The following is a 12,344-nucleotide window of genomic DNA, read 5'->3' on the forward strand; positions in this document are numbered from 1 at the left end:
GGTGAGCGTCCCCACCTACCACCAAGTGTAAAGAGTAATACTAATAAAAGTGACAGAAAGGTTGGAAGAAATAAGATAAGAGGGGGACAGACACAGAAAAAGAATGATAAAAGTGTAATGGATTATTAAGGAAGGTTGATAATTTGTAAATATCAGGTCGGTAATGGGTAGGTAACGAAGGTAGATAATGGGTAGGAAATGAAGGTAAGTAATAGATAGGTTATGGTAATGGTGGAGGAAGGTTATATAGAGAGAGAAAGGCAGTATGGAGCAGATCAGTCCTTTCACCCTCTGGGGATGCCTTGTTTTATCCAGAACACCACAATGCAATTTTGTTCAGCTGAGGAAAATTCTAGTAGTCAGAGGGTTGGAAACTTACACTGTTTAATATTTGGAATGTTCTGATATTCTACACTTTGATAAATGTCAGGATTTACTGTGAATAAAATACTCAGGTGCATCCATGACAATGAGCAAGGTTAAGGGAGTGCTGTTAGTTTTACATGTGACTTTAATTCCTTATTTTAAGAGGTAAATTGGAATTATTTTCTACAGATTTTCAAGCTCCCAAAGATTGTGGCAGATGACAATTTTATTTGTTGAATACATATAATTTAAGGCATTTTATGAGCATGTGCTAGTGATTGCTGAATGATTATCCCAAAAGTAAGAAAAGCTGATATGATCTATCAAAGATTGCAGTATTAAAATGTGCCAATTATCGTACTGATTGAAGATGGCTTGGTTGTTGAGTTTATAAATTATTACTAAATGAATCTGCTTTTCAGGTAAGGTGATTGGAAATGTTGATGATGATGATGATGATAACTTGGTCCATATTTCTAGATTGCTTTTGGAGCTTTGTTATGCTTCTTCAGTGATTTATTTTACACATCACACCCTGATAATCCTCTCCTATGTTATTGATCCAAACTGTGTTGATACTAAACAGAAATAAGTAATATAACATACAAGAGAGCATAGGGTGTGCAGTAATCCCTTGATTATCTGTTGTAATAGAGCCAAAGGCGTGTGCGGATATGGACGAAATCCGGATACAGAGCGTTAACCTCGACTGTACCTATACCCTACTTGTACCCAGCCTATATTTACAGTACCCCTTCTAATTGTGGCAGTGTTCTCCGGTCTTTCAGCTGTGCTTAGACATCAAGACACACAGTGGAATATCCGGTATAATGCTAGCCACTGAGAAAATGCATAAGCAACAAAAATTCACAAATACCCTACCGGTATGTACAGAACCGCTCCTGATTGTGGCAGTGTTCTTTGGTCTTTCAGTGAAGTAGGTATCAAAACACACATGGGAATATCTAATATAATACTAGACACTAACAGAACATCACATATACAAATCCACAAGTACCCTACCTGTGTGTACATTACCCCTCCTAATTGTGGCAGTCTTCTTTGGTCTTTCAGCTATGTAGACATTAAAACACACATGGGAATATCCAGTATAATGCTAGACACTAAGAAAACAATGCACAAACAACAAAAATGCACAAAAAGATTAGTGAAGACAACAGTTGCAGAAAGAGTTTTCACCCTTTCTGAAACCATAAGTTTTCAGTAAGTTTCTTGGACACCAACAGAACCATGAACCCAGCTATGGCTGTTTCTGCACTTGCAAAGAAAAACATTTCCATGGCCTGATTTGTCCCTGGAAATTGGTTATATTGGTATAAATTGTATACTGTCATCTTTGCTGGTGTTAATACTATAGGATGAGCTGATAAAAACACATAAAACTGATGAGTAAAAGTATAGAAATTCTGTGAAAATAAAACTTTTTTGAGAGTAAAAATAGCATCAAATAACTTCCCCAATATCCTAGCACAATAGTTTGCCAGCATCATGCAAGAGCTAAGCATATATCTAGATGCAGAATTTCATTAGCTTTCTCATGGTGTTTTTGGAACTTCAGTTCGACCAATAGTCTTTGATTAAATCACCAAAAACTGAAAAAATTGCTCATGGCGATGCAGGGAGGTAGGTGGTGGGAGGCCAGACAGGCAGCACAGTAGGTAGGGGTAGGGGAGGATGGGAGATGGGGAGGCAGACATTTCAGCATGGAGGGGGATGGAGGAGGGGCTGGGAGGGGGGGAGATGTGAGGGCGGCCGGGGGACTTTGACCGTTAGGTGAGGTGGACGGGCATTTTTGCTCTGCTGGTGGGTTAGGATCTGTATTACTTGCTCATGATTGGTACGTTCCCAGCAATCTGGGCAGGTGGGGGACTTTGACCGTTTGGTGAAGAGGTGGACAGCCATTTTTGCTCAGCTATTGGATTAGGGTCTGTATCACTCGCGCGTGGCCGTTAGCATCCAAGTGATCTGGGCAGCCAGGGGACTTTGACTATTCGTTGAGGAACCAGATGGCCGTACAATATTTGCTGAGCTTGTGGGTTAGGGTCTGTATTGCTTGTGCGCAGCTGGTTGTGTCCGAGTTATCTGGGTGGCTGGGGACCTTTGTTCGGTGAGGAGCTGGATGGCTATATTTGCTCAGCTTGTGGGTTAAGGTCTATCACCCCTGCTTGACCAGAGAGACTGGCTGGCCGCCAAACTGATTTTTTGAATTTGTAGGCTGTCCAGCTTGTGACATCATATATTTTATGTTCAGATACGGACAAATAAATCCAGATATGGATATAATAGTGCCAAAGCCTGATGTTCGGATATGGAGCGTCCGGATAATCGAGTGATTTGTGTAAGATAGAAAATAAATTGCTAAGGAATAAGCACTACAAAGTCTCCATTGCCAACCAGAATACGGCCATTTGTGATATGAATGCAACAACAGATGTATGATTACATGACCAGGCAGGAAAAAGGGTCATGATGATGGTGGTGGTGATTTCAGATGATGATGATGTTGTAAACAAGTCAGTACTGTACTTGTACTTTATGACTCGTGTATTAGTATATTTTAAAGTACGTCTAAATTATTGTATATATCATGACAGCATATGAGAATGAATATCCAAAGTAATATGTGCCTGGAGCATTTGAAGGTAACAGTGCTGGAATATGATGCCTGATAACGTTGTGTATCACCAGGTATTGATTACTGAATATTCCTTTCAGTGTAGCCCCTTCACTACAATTACAGTCAGTTTTAGCTATTCTTGCAACTACCATTTAAGTTTAATGAGCATCAGGATATGTCTCATTGTGAAAAGGTTAGAAATGGTGTTTGTTAAATCCTTTGATTTCATTCATCTTTTGGGAGGTGTCTTTTAGTGAATGGTTTGGAGATGGAAAAGCCAACTAATGAAGTCTAGAGACCAATGAGTTTGATGAATTTAGACATCAGCAATAATTCTGCACATCTTCTGGGTCCAGTAATTCTGGTGGTTACCAGTGGAAGCTGATGCTAAATGAGTTTTTTAACCCCTTCATCCCAGTAACGTATTACATATTTAATATTACTACTACCACCTGCACAAGTTGTTTTTATTCAGCTTAGGAAAAGCTTCTTATTTTCAATTGGTTAGTGAAAGCCATATCTATCCCTTCCAGTAAAGTCTCTCATAAGCTGACTAAACCTGCATAGTGGTAGCAGAAATTAAATGAAAAACAAGCAAGAGAAATGAAGGAGTTAATGGGTGACAGAATACTGTAGAATATGTGGTTATTGTAGTAGGATATTTATTATCGTATTTCAGAATCTTTGACCTGCATTTTTAAACTTAAAGCATAGGAAGTGTCTGTGCATTGTTTTGTTGGGTGTGGGCCATGTTTCATAGGTTTAGAAGGCTTTCTAGCACTTCTTCCATATTTTTCTATAGGAATTTTGCATTTTGCATCTTAATTTTTTATTAGTTGTTATTTATGTATTTTTAATAGTGACATGCATGTGCTGCAATTTATATTTCAGAAATATAAGCGAATGTTAACCCTTTAACCCAAGGATATATATATTGTTTTGTTGTAGCTACGAAAGAGACCATTTGATGGAGTCTAAAGGAGACCTCTTGTAGTGAGTGGGTTAATGAAAGCTATATTTCACTCCTTCATCTTGAAAAGTCATACCGGTACCTAAACCTGAGTAAAACTGTATGGAAACAATGATTATAAAATAAAAATGATTTCCCTCTAATGAAAGGTTGATGTGCACCATGCAGAAATAAATGGATAAGAAAGAGGTGTTAGGGAGTTTCCTGTAATGAAAATAAAAACATATCCACGGGTTGTATTCTTATGAGCACATGAGGTTTTCATAGCACTTCTTCCGAAGTTATTTATTTTACTTATTTAGAAAAAAAAAAAAAGGACGTTCAGGGAAATCAATTTCCTTGCCTCATATGTAACACTCAGATTTATTAACTCTCTCTCTCTCTCTCTCTCTCCGCGAGGGGTAACAGTTTTTACTTTTGTCATTCTTTGATGGTCGATAATGTGGTAACCATTAGGCATAGGGGAGTGAAATATACATTTTTTTGGTTTGTAAAATCAAGCTCTTGAAATCTATATGTCCAAAATTTACCTTGGCGAAAGCTGAAAGACTAGACCATAAATGCGGTTCAGGGACCAGACAGTGTGGGAAAATTGCAGTCTTTGGGGTTAAAAGTTTTTCATCTCATTAACTGCCCTCTTTGTGGTGACTCCTTTCAACCTCTGTCTTTTTGCCACACTGTTGCATCTTTATCTCTTCTATTGCACTTGTATCCCTCTACCACTATGGTGGGCACATACTGTAGCACCTGTCTGGCAGCACACTTTCATCCCTTTTCTGTTTAATTCTCTAATCCAAGAATTAAATAATACTTCCAGTTCTTCATGTATTCAACAGGTAAACTCTGGAACTGTCTTCCTGTGTCTGTATTTTCTTCTGCTTGTGACCTCCAGTCTTTAAACACACTGTTTCTAGGCATCTTGAAATGAATGGATATTGAATTTGGGTGTCAGTTATGTATATGTGTTTTCTTGGAGGGACCAGTCTTTCTGGCCTTTAACGTTTGGTTCCTTCTTCCTTGCATTAAAAAAAATTAACAGTATCAAGTCCCAGTTTTAACCCCTAAGCACTGGAGATGGTTATATTCAACGCAAAATTGGTGGATGGGGGATGCTGGGTGACCGCCATAACTGCAAGTATTTTCGCGCCACAGTTTGGGGTGGCCACCACTTGTTCTTTTCACCAAAGGGTGGGGATATCCTCCCTGCACCCAAGGCAAGCATACCTCAGTCGTCTTGTGTGACTCTGCCAGGTGTAGGACAATGTTTTCTTATGTCTCGTCAGATTCTGTTCCTGCCTTACGTGGACCCTTGCATCATCCGCCCCTGCCAAGCATTTTTCCAAGAATACTAGTAAAGGGCTCAGTGATAGTGCCTTAACCCTTAAGTACCGAAGCACGTCAATGTATGTGTTGACCACTTTAGCCCTCTCAGCCAAATCACATCAATATAGTGCGCCTTGTAAAAAACTGCCTTCACATTGCTCCGCCCCGATTGTGACATATATCCCTTCAAGCCAATGAGAACTAACTCCTCCAGCCTTGGGTTGGGTGATCCGGCCACTCTGGGGGTGGGGGGGGTCACCCCTCCTCTCGGCCCAACAATTGCCCGAATGCTTCATCATCTGTCATGTAATAACCCTCTCTGAAGATGCTCCCACCCCTCTGTATGCCCTGATAGGACATTGTTAGTCGAAGCTTACCCCTCCCCCAACCACAAGGCCCATTCCATCCCCCTCCAGCCCCCCCAGCTTCCCCCCCCTACCTTGTATACCCCTACCTTGTATACCCCTACCTACCCCACCCCCTCCCTCCCTTTCAGCCCCATACCACCCACCTACCCCCAATAAACCATTGTGTGATAGTGAGCACACAGCTTGGCTTGCTCTCTCCCCCCATGCCTCCCCTCCCCCACTCCCTCCACCCCCAACACATGTACACGTTCTTTATATGTATTGCCTCGATTTTTTTTTTTTTTTTTTTTTTTCTGTGCCTTTTCGTACCTGAACGTAATAAATGCTTCTCTGTTTACTATTCTATACATGCGTACACGTGCAATCACAGGCATCTGAGCCCCAGCCCCCCCACCACCACCCAGCCCCCTCCCCCCACCACCACCCAGCCCCCTCCCCCCACCACCACCCCTCCACCTCGATATGCATGTATCTATTACTCCCCATATGTGAATTATCTCCCCACACCTGCAAACACACCTGCTTGCATGGTTGATATGCTAAATTGCTAGATTTTGTTTGTTTCAACTAGCCAAATTGGTTATCATAAATGATCTTCCAGGGTTCAATGTACTTGTTTTGGGCCTTCTCTCCAATCAAATTTTGTCTCCCCACATGTACATACACATCTGTTTCCATAGTAGTTGGTCAAGAACAAACTAAAGTTCATCTTTGATAAGAAAAGATGGTTTTATTCAATCTCCATACCTACAGACCTTCTCCCCAGTGGGTACTTTATCTCCCCAAAAGCAAGTAATCTCCCCACACCCCAAAACACCTGTTTTCAGGCTTGGTGTGACATATGATATTGCAATGACCTATTTCAGTAATAGAAATAGTTATCAAAACTATGGGGGCTTTCAAAATTTTTGGGAGGGTAACTATTTTTTTTTGTTCTCTCTCTCAACTTTGACCCTCGATTGTGCGGTAACCATTAGGCCTGGGGGGGGTGCCGATTGCGCTGTCAGGTGTATAAATTCTTCCACTTTAGCCAGAGCACATTGATTTTCCCCTTGATGTAAGTCAAAAAAACACCCCCAAATTGCGGCTCCAGTGGCAGACGGGCCAGATCGAATTACGGTATTTAGGGGTTAAGGCACGCCTTGGATGCAACAGTGTCTAATTTATCTAGTAGTGGAGTAAGTTATCATGTTGAGAGCAAAACCATAGTCAGCACTGCAGGCAGATGCACGAATATGTCCTTCACTTATGCCACTCTTGCGGTGAAAATTAGTTCTCTTCCTCATGTCATTACTCATCAGTGCAGCAACCTATGGACCTGGGGATACTTTCATTTACATGAGGAAGAGTTGTTGAGTAAAATGGTCATTAATTCATTTCCCTAAGTTCTGTACTTTCTGAGATATTAAGGTTTGAAAACAAGAAATTTTCAGAGGTTTCCAAGAACTTGCCCGTAGTAAGGTAACGACTTCTTTAAATATTGCCCGGCGTGTGGGGGTTAAAAAATGCAGGAAATTCTGTTTTAGTTGGTCCTCTGTTGAATTTTGTCATAATTGGAACTATATCTTCTGTTCAAGTAAGTTTCTGTTTACAGGTTGATATTCATTTGTGTAATATTTTTTGCTAGTGACATGGTTACTGTAAAGAACATAAAAGTAAATATTAACACACTGTATGTAGAAATTAACTGATAAGGAAGAGGTGTTAGGAAACCAGTAGTCCTGATGGGAATGCAAACCAGTGTCCTGGTGTAAAGCCTTAGCAGCATAAAAGAGAATATTAACATTCCATATGTAGGAACAATCTGATAAGGAAGAGGTGTTAAGAAGCCTTCAGTCTTGACAGGAATACAAACCAGTATCCTGGTGTAATTTGTTGAGAATTCTCCACGACTTGTGGCGTGTGTAGCTCACACACTAGGTGTTTACCTGCCTGCCCTTAAATCCTGTTTTCCCTTAAATGCTGCCAACCCCTGCATTCCTTTAATTGCTGCCAACCCCTGCATTCCTTTAATTGCTGCCAACCCCTGCCTCCCCATAATTACTACCAACCTCTGCCTCCTCTTAATTACTGCCAACCCCTGCCTCCCCTTAATTACTGCCAACCCTGCCTCCCTTTAATTGCAGCCAATCCCTGCCTTCCATTCATTGCTGCCAACCTTACTGTCTGTGAATACTTGTTGCCTGCCTCTGCCAACTCTTGTTTCTGTTATCTCACATGGTGTATGTGCCTTCCCCTGCCTACCCTGCCTTCCTTGGGTAATTGCTACCAACTCTGTGTCTGCTGCTGTAACCTCACCTGATGTATTAGTGCATTCCCCTGCCTATCCTACCTTCCCTCAGTAATTGTTATATAATCCTGTGTCTTGCTGTAACCTCACCTGGTATTCATGTGGCTATCCCTGCCTACCCCTGCCATTTTTTATTGCTCACTGTGTACTCCTGCTTTTCTCAGTAATTGCTGCCTGCCTCTGCATTTCCTCAGTAATGCTACCTACCCCATCCTGCTCATGTACAGTAAAAGTCCAATTCTTCGGCATCCAATTCCCCGGCAAATCTGACATTTCGGCAGTTTTGAGAAATAGTCCCATTTACGAAAATCTCTGATCATTCGGCAGATTTTCCGATTATTTTCGTCAGTCTTGAAATTCTCCATGAGGACCCTCTACTGCTGGGGACTTCTTCCAGCAGTAGCAGAGTCCAATCAACCCCTTCTATTGTACATATGTAATTAAGGAACCTACTATAAGTTTAGGTAAGTGCATGTGACCTTGTAGGCCTACTGTACCATTACATTTATATACAGTATGTTCACTAATCTTTATTTTTCATATTCATGTATAGTACTGTATTCATTACAGTATTGTACAGTATCAAACAGTATACAGTACTCTCTCCAAGCACATTTGTAATGATATGAGTAGTGATGATAGTGTTCACCGAAACGTATAAGGTACTGACTGGGTAGGGTTTTTGATAATTCGGCAATTTTGATTTTTCGGCACTAGCCTGGTCCCATAGATGCCCAAAAATAGGACTTCTACTGTATATATTACTGTTACCTCACCTTAATGTATGCCAACCCTTGCCTACCTTTATGTGTCTCTACTATTCCCAATTAATATATACCTACCCCTGCTTTGCTATAGCAACCCCAGCCTACCCTTGCCAACACTACCTTTCTGTGGTAATTGCTGCCTACCCCTACTTCCCTTGAGCAACCCTTGCCTACCCCTGCCATCCTTGTGCATTTTCTGCTGATCTGTGTGTCTGTTGCTGTTGCCTCACCTGATGCCTACCCCTCTGCACTGCTGTGACTGTTGGTGTATTATCAGCAAGTCTTTATGTGCATACAATTACCTACATCCTCCTTACCCAGGGTTTTCCCAAGTAATATATGTTTACCCCTGTCTTCCTTTACCATCTCTGATCTCCCCTTGCCTACCTTCACCTACCATAAGTTCTTGCTTCCTACCTTTGCAAAAACTGCTTGACCTGCCTTCTATATGCATTTGCTGCCAGTCCCTGCCTATGCTGGTGTCATCTCACCCAGTCATTACCTGTCCATCCCTTCTTTCCCTTAATAATTGCTGCCTGCCTCTGCCTTCCCTTAGTAACCCTTGCCTCCCTCTCTCCTCACTTACCTACACATCAATGCCCCACTAATACTGTTGCTCTATTAACATATTTGTTATTCCATTTGCCTTTCCCGTACCTTGCTGCTATTGTATTGTAACGTTGCTACTCTGCTCACCCCCTGTTACCCATTTAGCTTCAGTTTCGCTGTCTGCCTACTGTTATCCTACCCCAGTCCTACTGTTTTTTGTTACCCTGATTACCTGGTTACCTACTTAGCTTCTCTTACACTACTCATCTTCTGTTACTTTACTTATCTACTGTTACCAGCTTACCTACAATTGTCCTGCTATTACCTTCATAATTACCTTTACCTTAACTGTGACCGTGCTTACTGTTAACCCCTTTCCTAATCTTACTTGCTCAACTACCATTACCCTGCTATTACCTACTTACCTACTGTTATGTGCTTATTTGCTGTCAGCTACTTACCTACCATTATCGTGCTGTAATCTAGTCACTTGGTATTACCCTTCTTACCTACTCTTACCTACTTACCTGTTTTGCCATCCTGTGTATCTGTTGTCATATTAATTCTTTCTATCACTTTGTTTATGTTGATATTTAGATTTGTACATGTATATTTAAATAATTTACGACTTAGAAAATTATCAGTATTTTGTGCTTGCAGCCACCAAACGATTTTGTTCAGTGTTGGAGAACCCCTTGTTAGTGAAAGGGTTAATGAAGGCTGTTGAGAATTCTCCGGTTCAAAAGTAAGTTCTAAATCTGCATTAAATTGTCAGATGACAGAAATGAAATAAAAATGATGCTCTGAGTCTTAGGAGGGTAACCCTTTCAGTTTGATGACATAATGTATTTTATTGGTTTGTTCTTGCCACTTCCTGATGATTTTGTTCAGCTTAGGAAGATTTTTTGATCTGGAGGAATTTGATATAAGCTTCATTAACCCTTTTTTATCTCCATAGCCAAAGAGATTGGTTGAGATAAATTATCATCATCCAATCCTATGCGGCCCCAGGAGGAGCGTAGGAGCCTGGGGCTAGGTAAGTTGGTCCTTACATTCAAGGTGAAAGTGACCAGCCTCACTCATCCCTGGGTGGCATTACATGAAACATAAACCCCAACCACGCTTTGAACATAAACCCACACAGGCTCAATCCAATTGGAGTGCCATAGTTACCCACTAAACCACCAGGCGCCATAATTTAGTCACATGGTTATCACCCAGCGTAGTTAATGGTTTCCTGGTGTTCAAGTAACCATTTGGCTTGTCACTTAGTGTAGAGTCACCCATAGGCAGAAGGAAGAGGAAAGAGTGAAGGAAAGAAAGACAGAAGAGGGAGTGTAAAGTCACCTGTAGGCAATAGGAAGAGCAAAATGAAGGAAAGAAGCCAGAGAAGGAAGGAAGGAAGAGAGGAAAGGGCAGACACCCAAAGCAGCACTACATCGAGTGAGTGGATGGTGAGCACCCCCACCTACCAGCAAAAATAAAAGGGAAAAATGATATCAGATTCAAGGGTTTAAGCTGAGTTGTCTTTGCTGAACACATGGTTTGTAAACACACTTTCACAATTTGGTCATCATCATCATGATCCGGACCTCCTTTCCCACTTTAGGGCAGGGTGAGGAGTAGCAGTGTCCATTCAGCCCAAATTTGCCCAACCCAATAGGCCATGCTTCCATTCACTCATCATTCAAGACCCTGGAATCCTGGCTGTATCGGATATGACAAAAACATTCACTGCGTTCTGTAGCTTCACATAAACGTATCCAGTAGAGTCAATCCAGACGCTGCCATGTTAAAAAGGAGTGCCAGATCCCTGATCGTGCACTTCTCCTCACAACATTCATCCAGCCAGCTTGATCTCTTGTCAGTTCCCTAACCTCACCGACTTCCAAAGCTCTCTTCCTCACACACTTATCCACCATACCTCTCCATCTTCTCCTTGGCCTACCTTGCCTCCTCCCTCCTTCAAATTCGCTCAGATATACCTTTTTTCACCACTCTGTTGTTATCCATTCTCTCCACATGACCATACCATCTCAGTACATTCTCTTCGATTCTGGTGTCCACCGACTTCCTTGCTCCACATCTTTCATGAATCACATTATTTCATAACCTATCCCCCCTTTGTACTCCACATACATTCCTCAGCAGTTCCATCTCCACTGCTCTTACTCTTGACTTTTCATTTTCATGCCACACCATAGTCTCACATCCATATGTTAAAGTTGGCACTAACACTCTTTCATGTAAGCCTTGTGCACCTGCAACACTCAAGCCTTTGTTCCTTATCAAGGCTTTCATTGCACCAGCTACTTTTCTTCCTTGTGTCACTCTACTTTCCACTTCTTTTGTGCATTTCCCTCTCTTTTCTATCACTCTACCCAGGAATTTGAACTCTCTCTCCAATTCCAGTCTCTCTCCATTCACTGCAACATCACACTGGGAGCCATCATCTCTCTTAATAACCATCACTTTACTCTTTTCTATATCTCCTCTCAAGGCACGACGCTCATAGACATCAGCAAAACTCTGCACTAGCCTGCCAAGTTCTTGTCCGGTATTTGTAAGTAGTGCTGCATCATCAGTATACAACAAATTTGAGATATTCCATCCATCACCATTCATACCAACTCCATCCCTCTCTCCATTACTCATGTTTTTACTTCTCTCATCACCCTATCCCATCCACAATTTGGTAGTGTGGTAATTTTGACATATTATTTTTGCAAATGCCAGATGATATTGTGAAACTTACGGGTCAGCTGCCATATTGAAAGGGTTACCATCTGTCTTCATTAACATTGTCAGTTAGACGTTGCCTTGTGTTTTTGATTCTTAATGAAGCCATTTTATTTTATTTTATTTTTTGTTAGTCCTGAGGTTTGAAATTTTAACTGTTAATCCCATTGCTCTAGTTGTATTCCCCCCCACCCCTCACTAATGCCAAGGACATATTTAGCTTTGAGGAGCCACCTTATGACTAAGTACTTTAGTTAAACTAGGAACTACTGTACTGTACAGTATTATAATAGCATGTCTCTTCATAAGAGAATAGCCAGGTTGTGCAGTGGTA

At 41.4% G+C, this 12,344-nt stretch overlaps 1 protein-coding gene across 1 annotated transcript in view; it reads left to right on the forward strand.

Annotated features, from left to right (window-relative positions):
- The window catches only part of LOC145391352 (uncharacterized), a 210,905-nt gene that overhangs the window by 36,533 nt on the left and 162,028 nt on the right, over window positions 1–12,344 (forward strand). Inside the window, exon 6 of the mRNA XM_080265950.1 lies at window positions 10,544–10,549. Within this exon, the coding sequence (XP_080122076.1) occupies window positions 10,544–10,549 (6 nt within the window). The remainder of the gene's footprint in view (window positions 1–10,543; window positions 10,550–12,344) is intronic.

The sequence above is a fragment of the Coenobita brevimanus genome, chromosome 18, assembly GCF_032717465.1.
Source record: "Coenobita brevimanus isolate Jiangsu-jjx chromosome 18, ASM3271746v2, whole genome shotgun sequence".
NCBI lineage: Eukaryota > Metazoa > Arthropoda > Malacostraca > Decapoda > Coenobitidae > Coenobita > Coenobita brevimanus.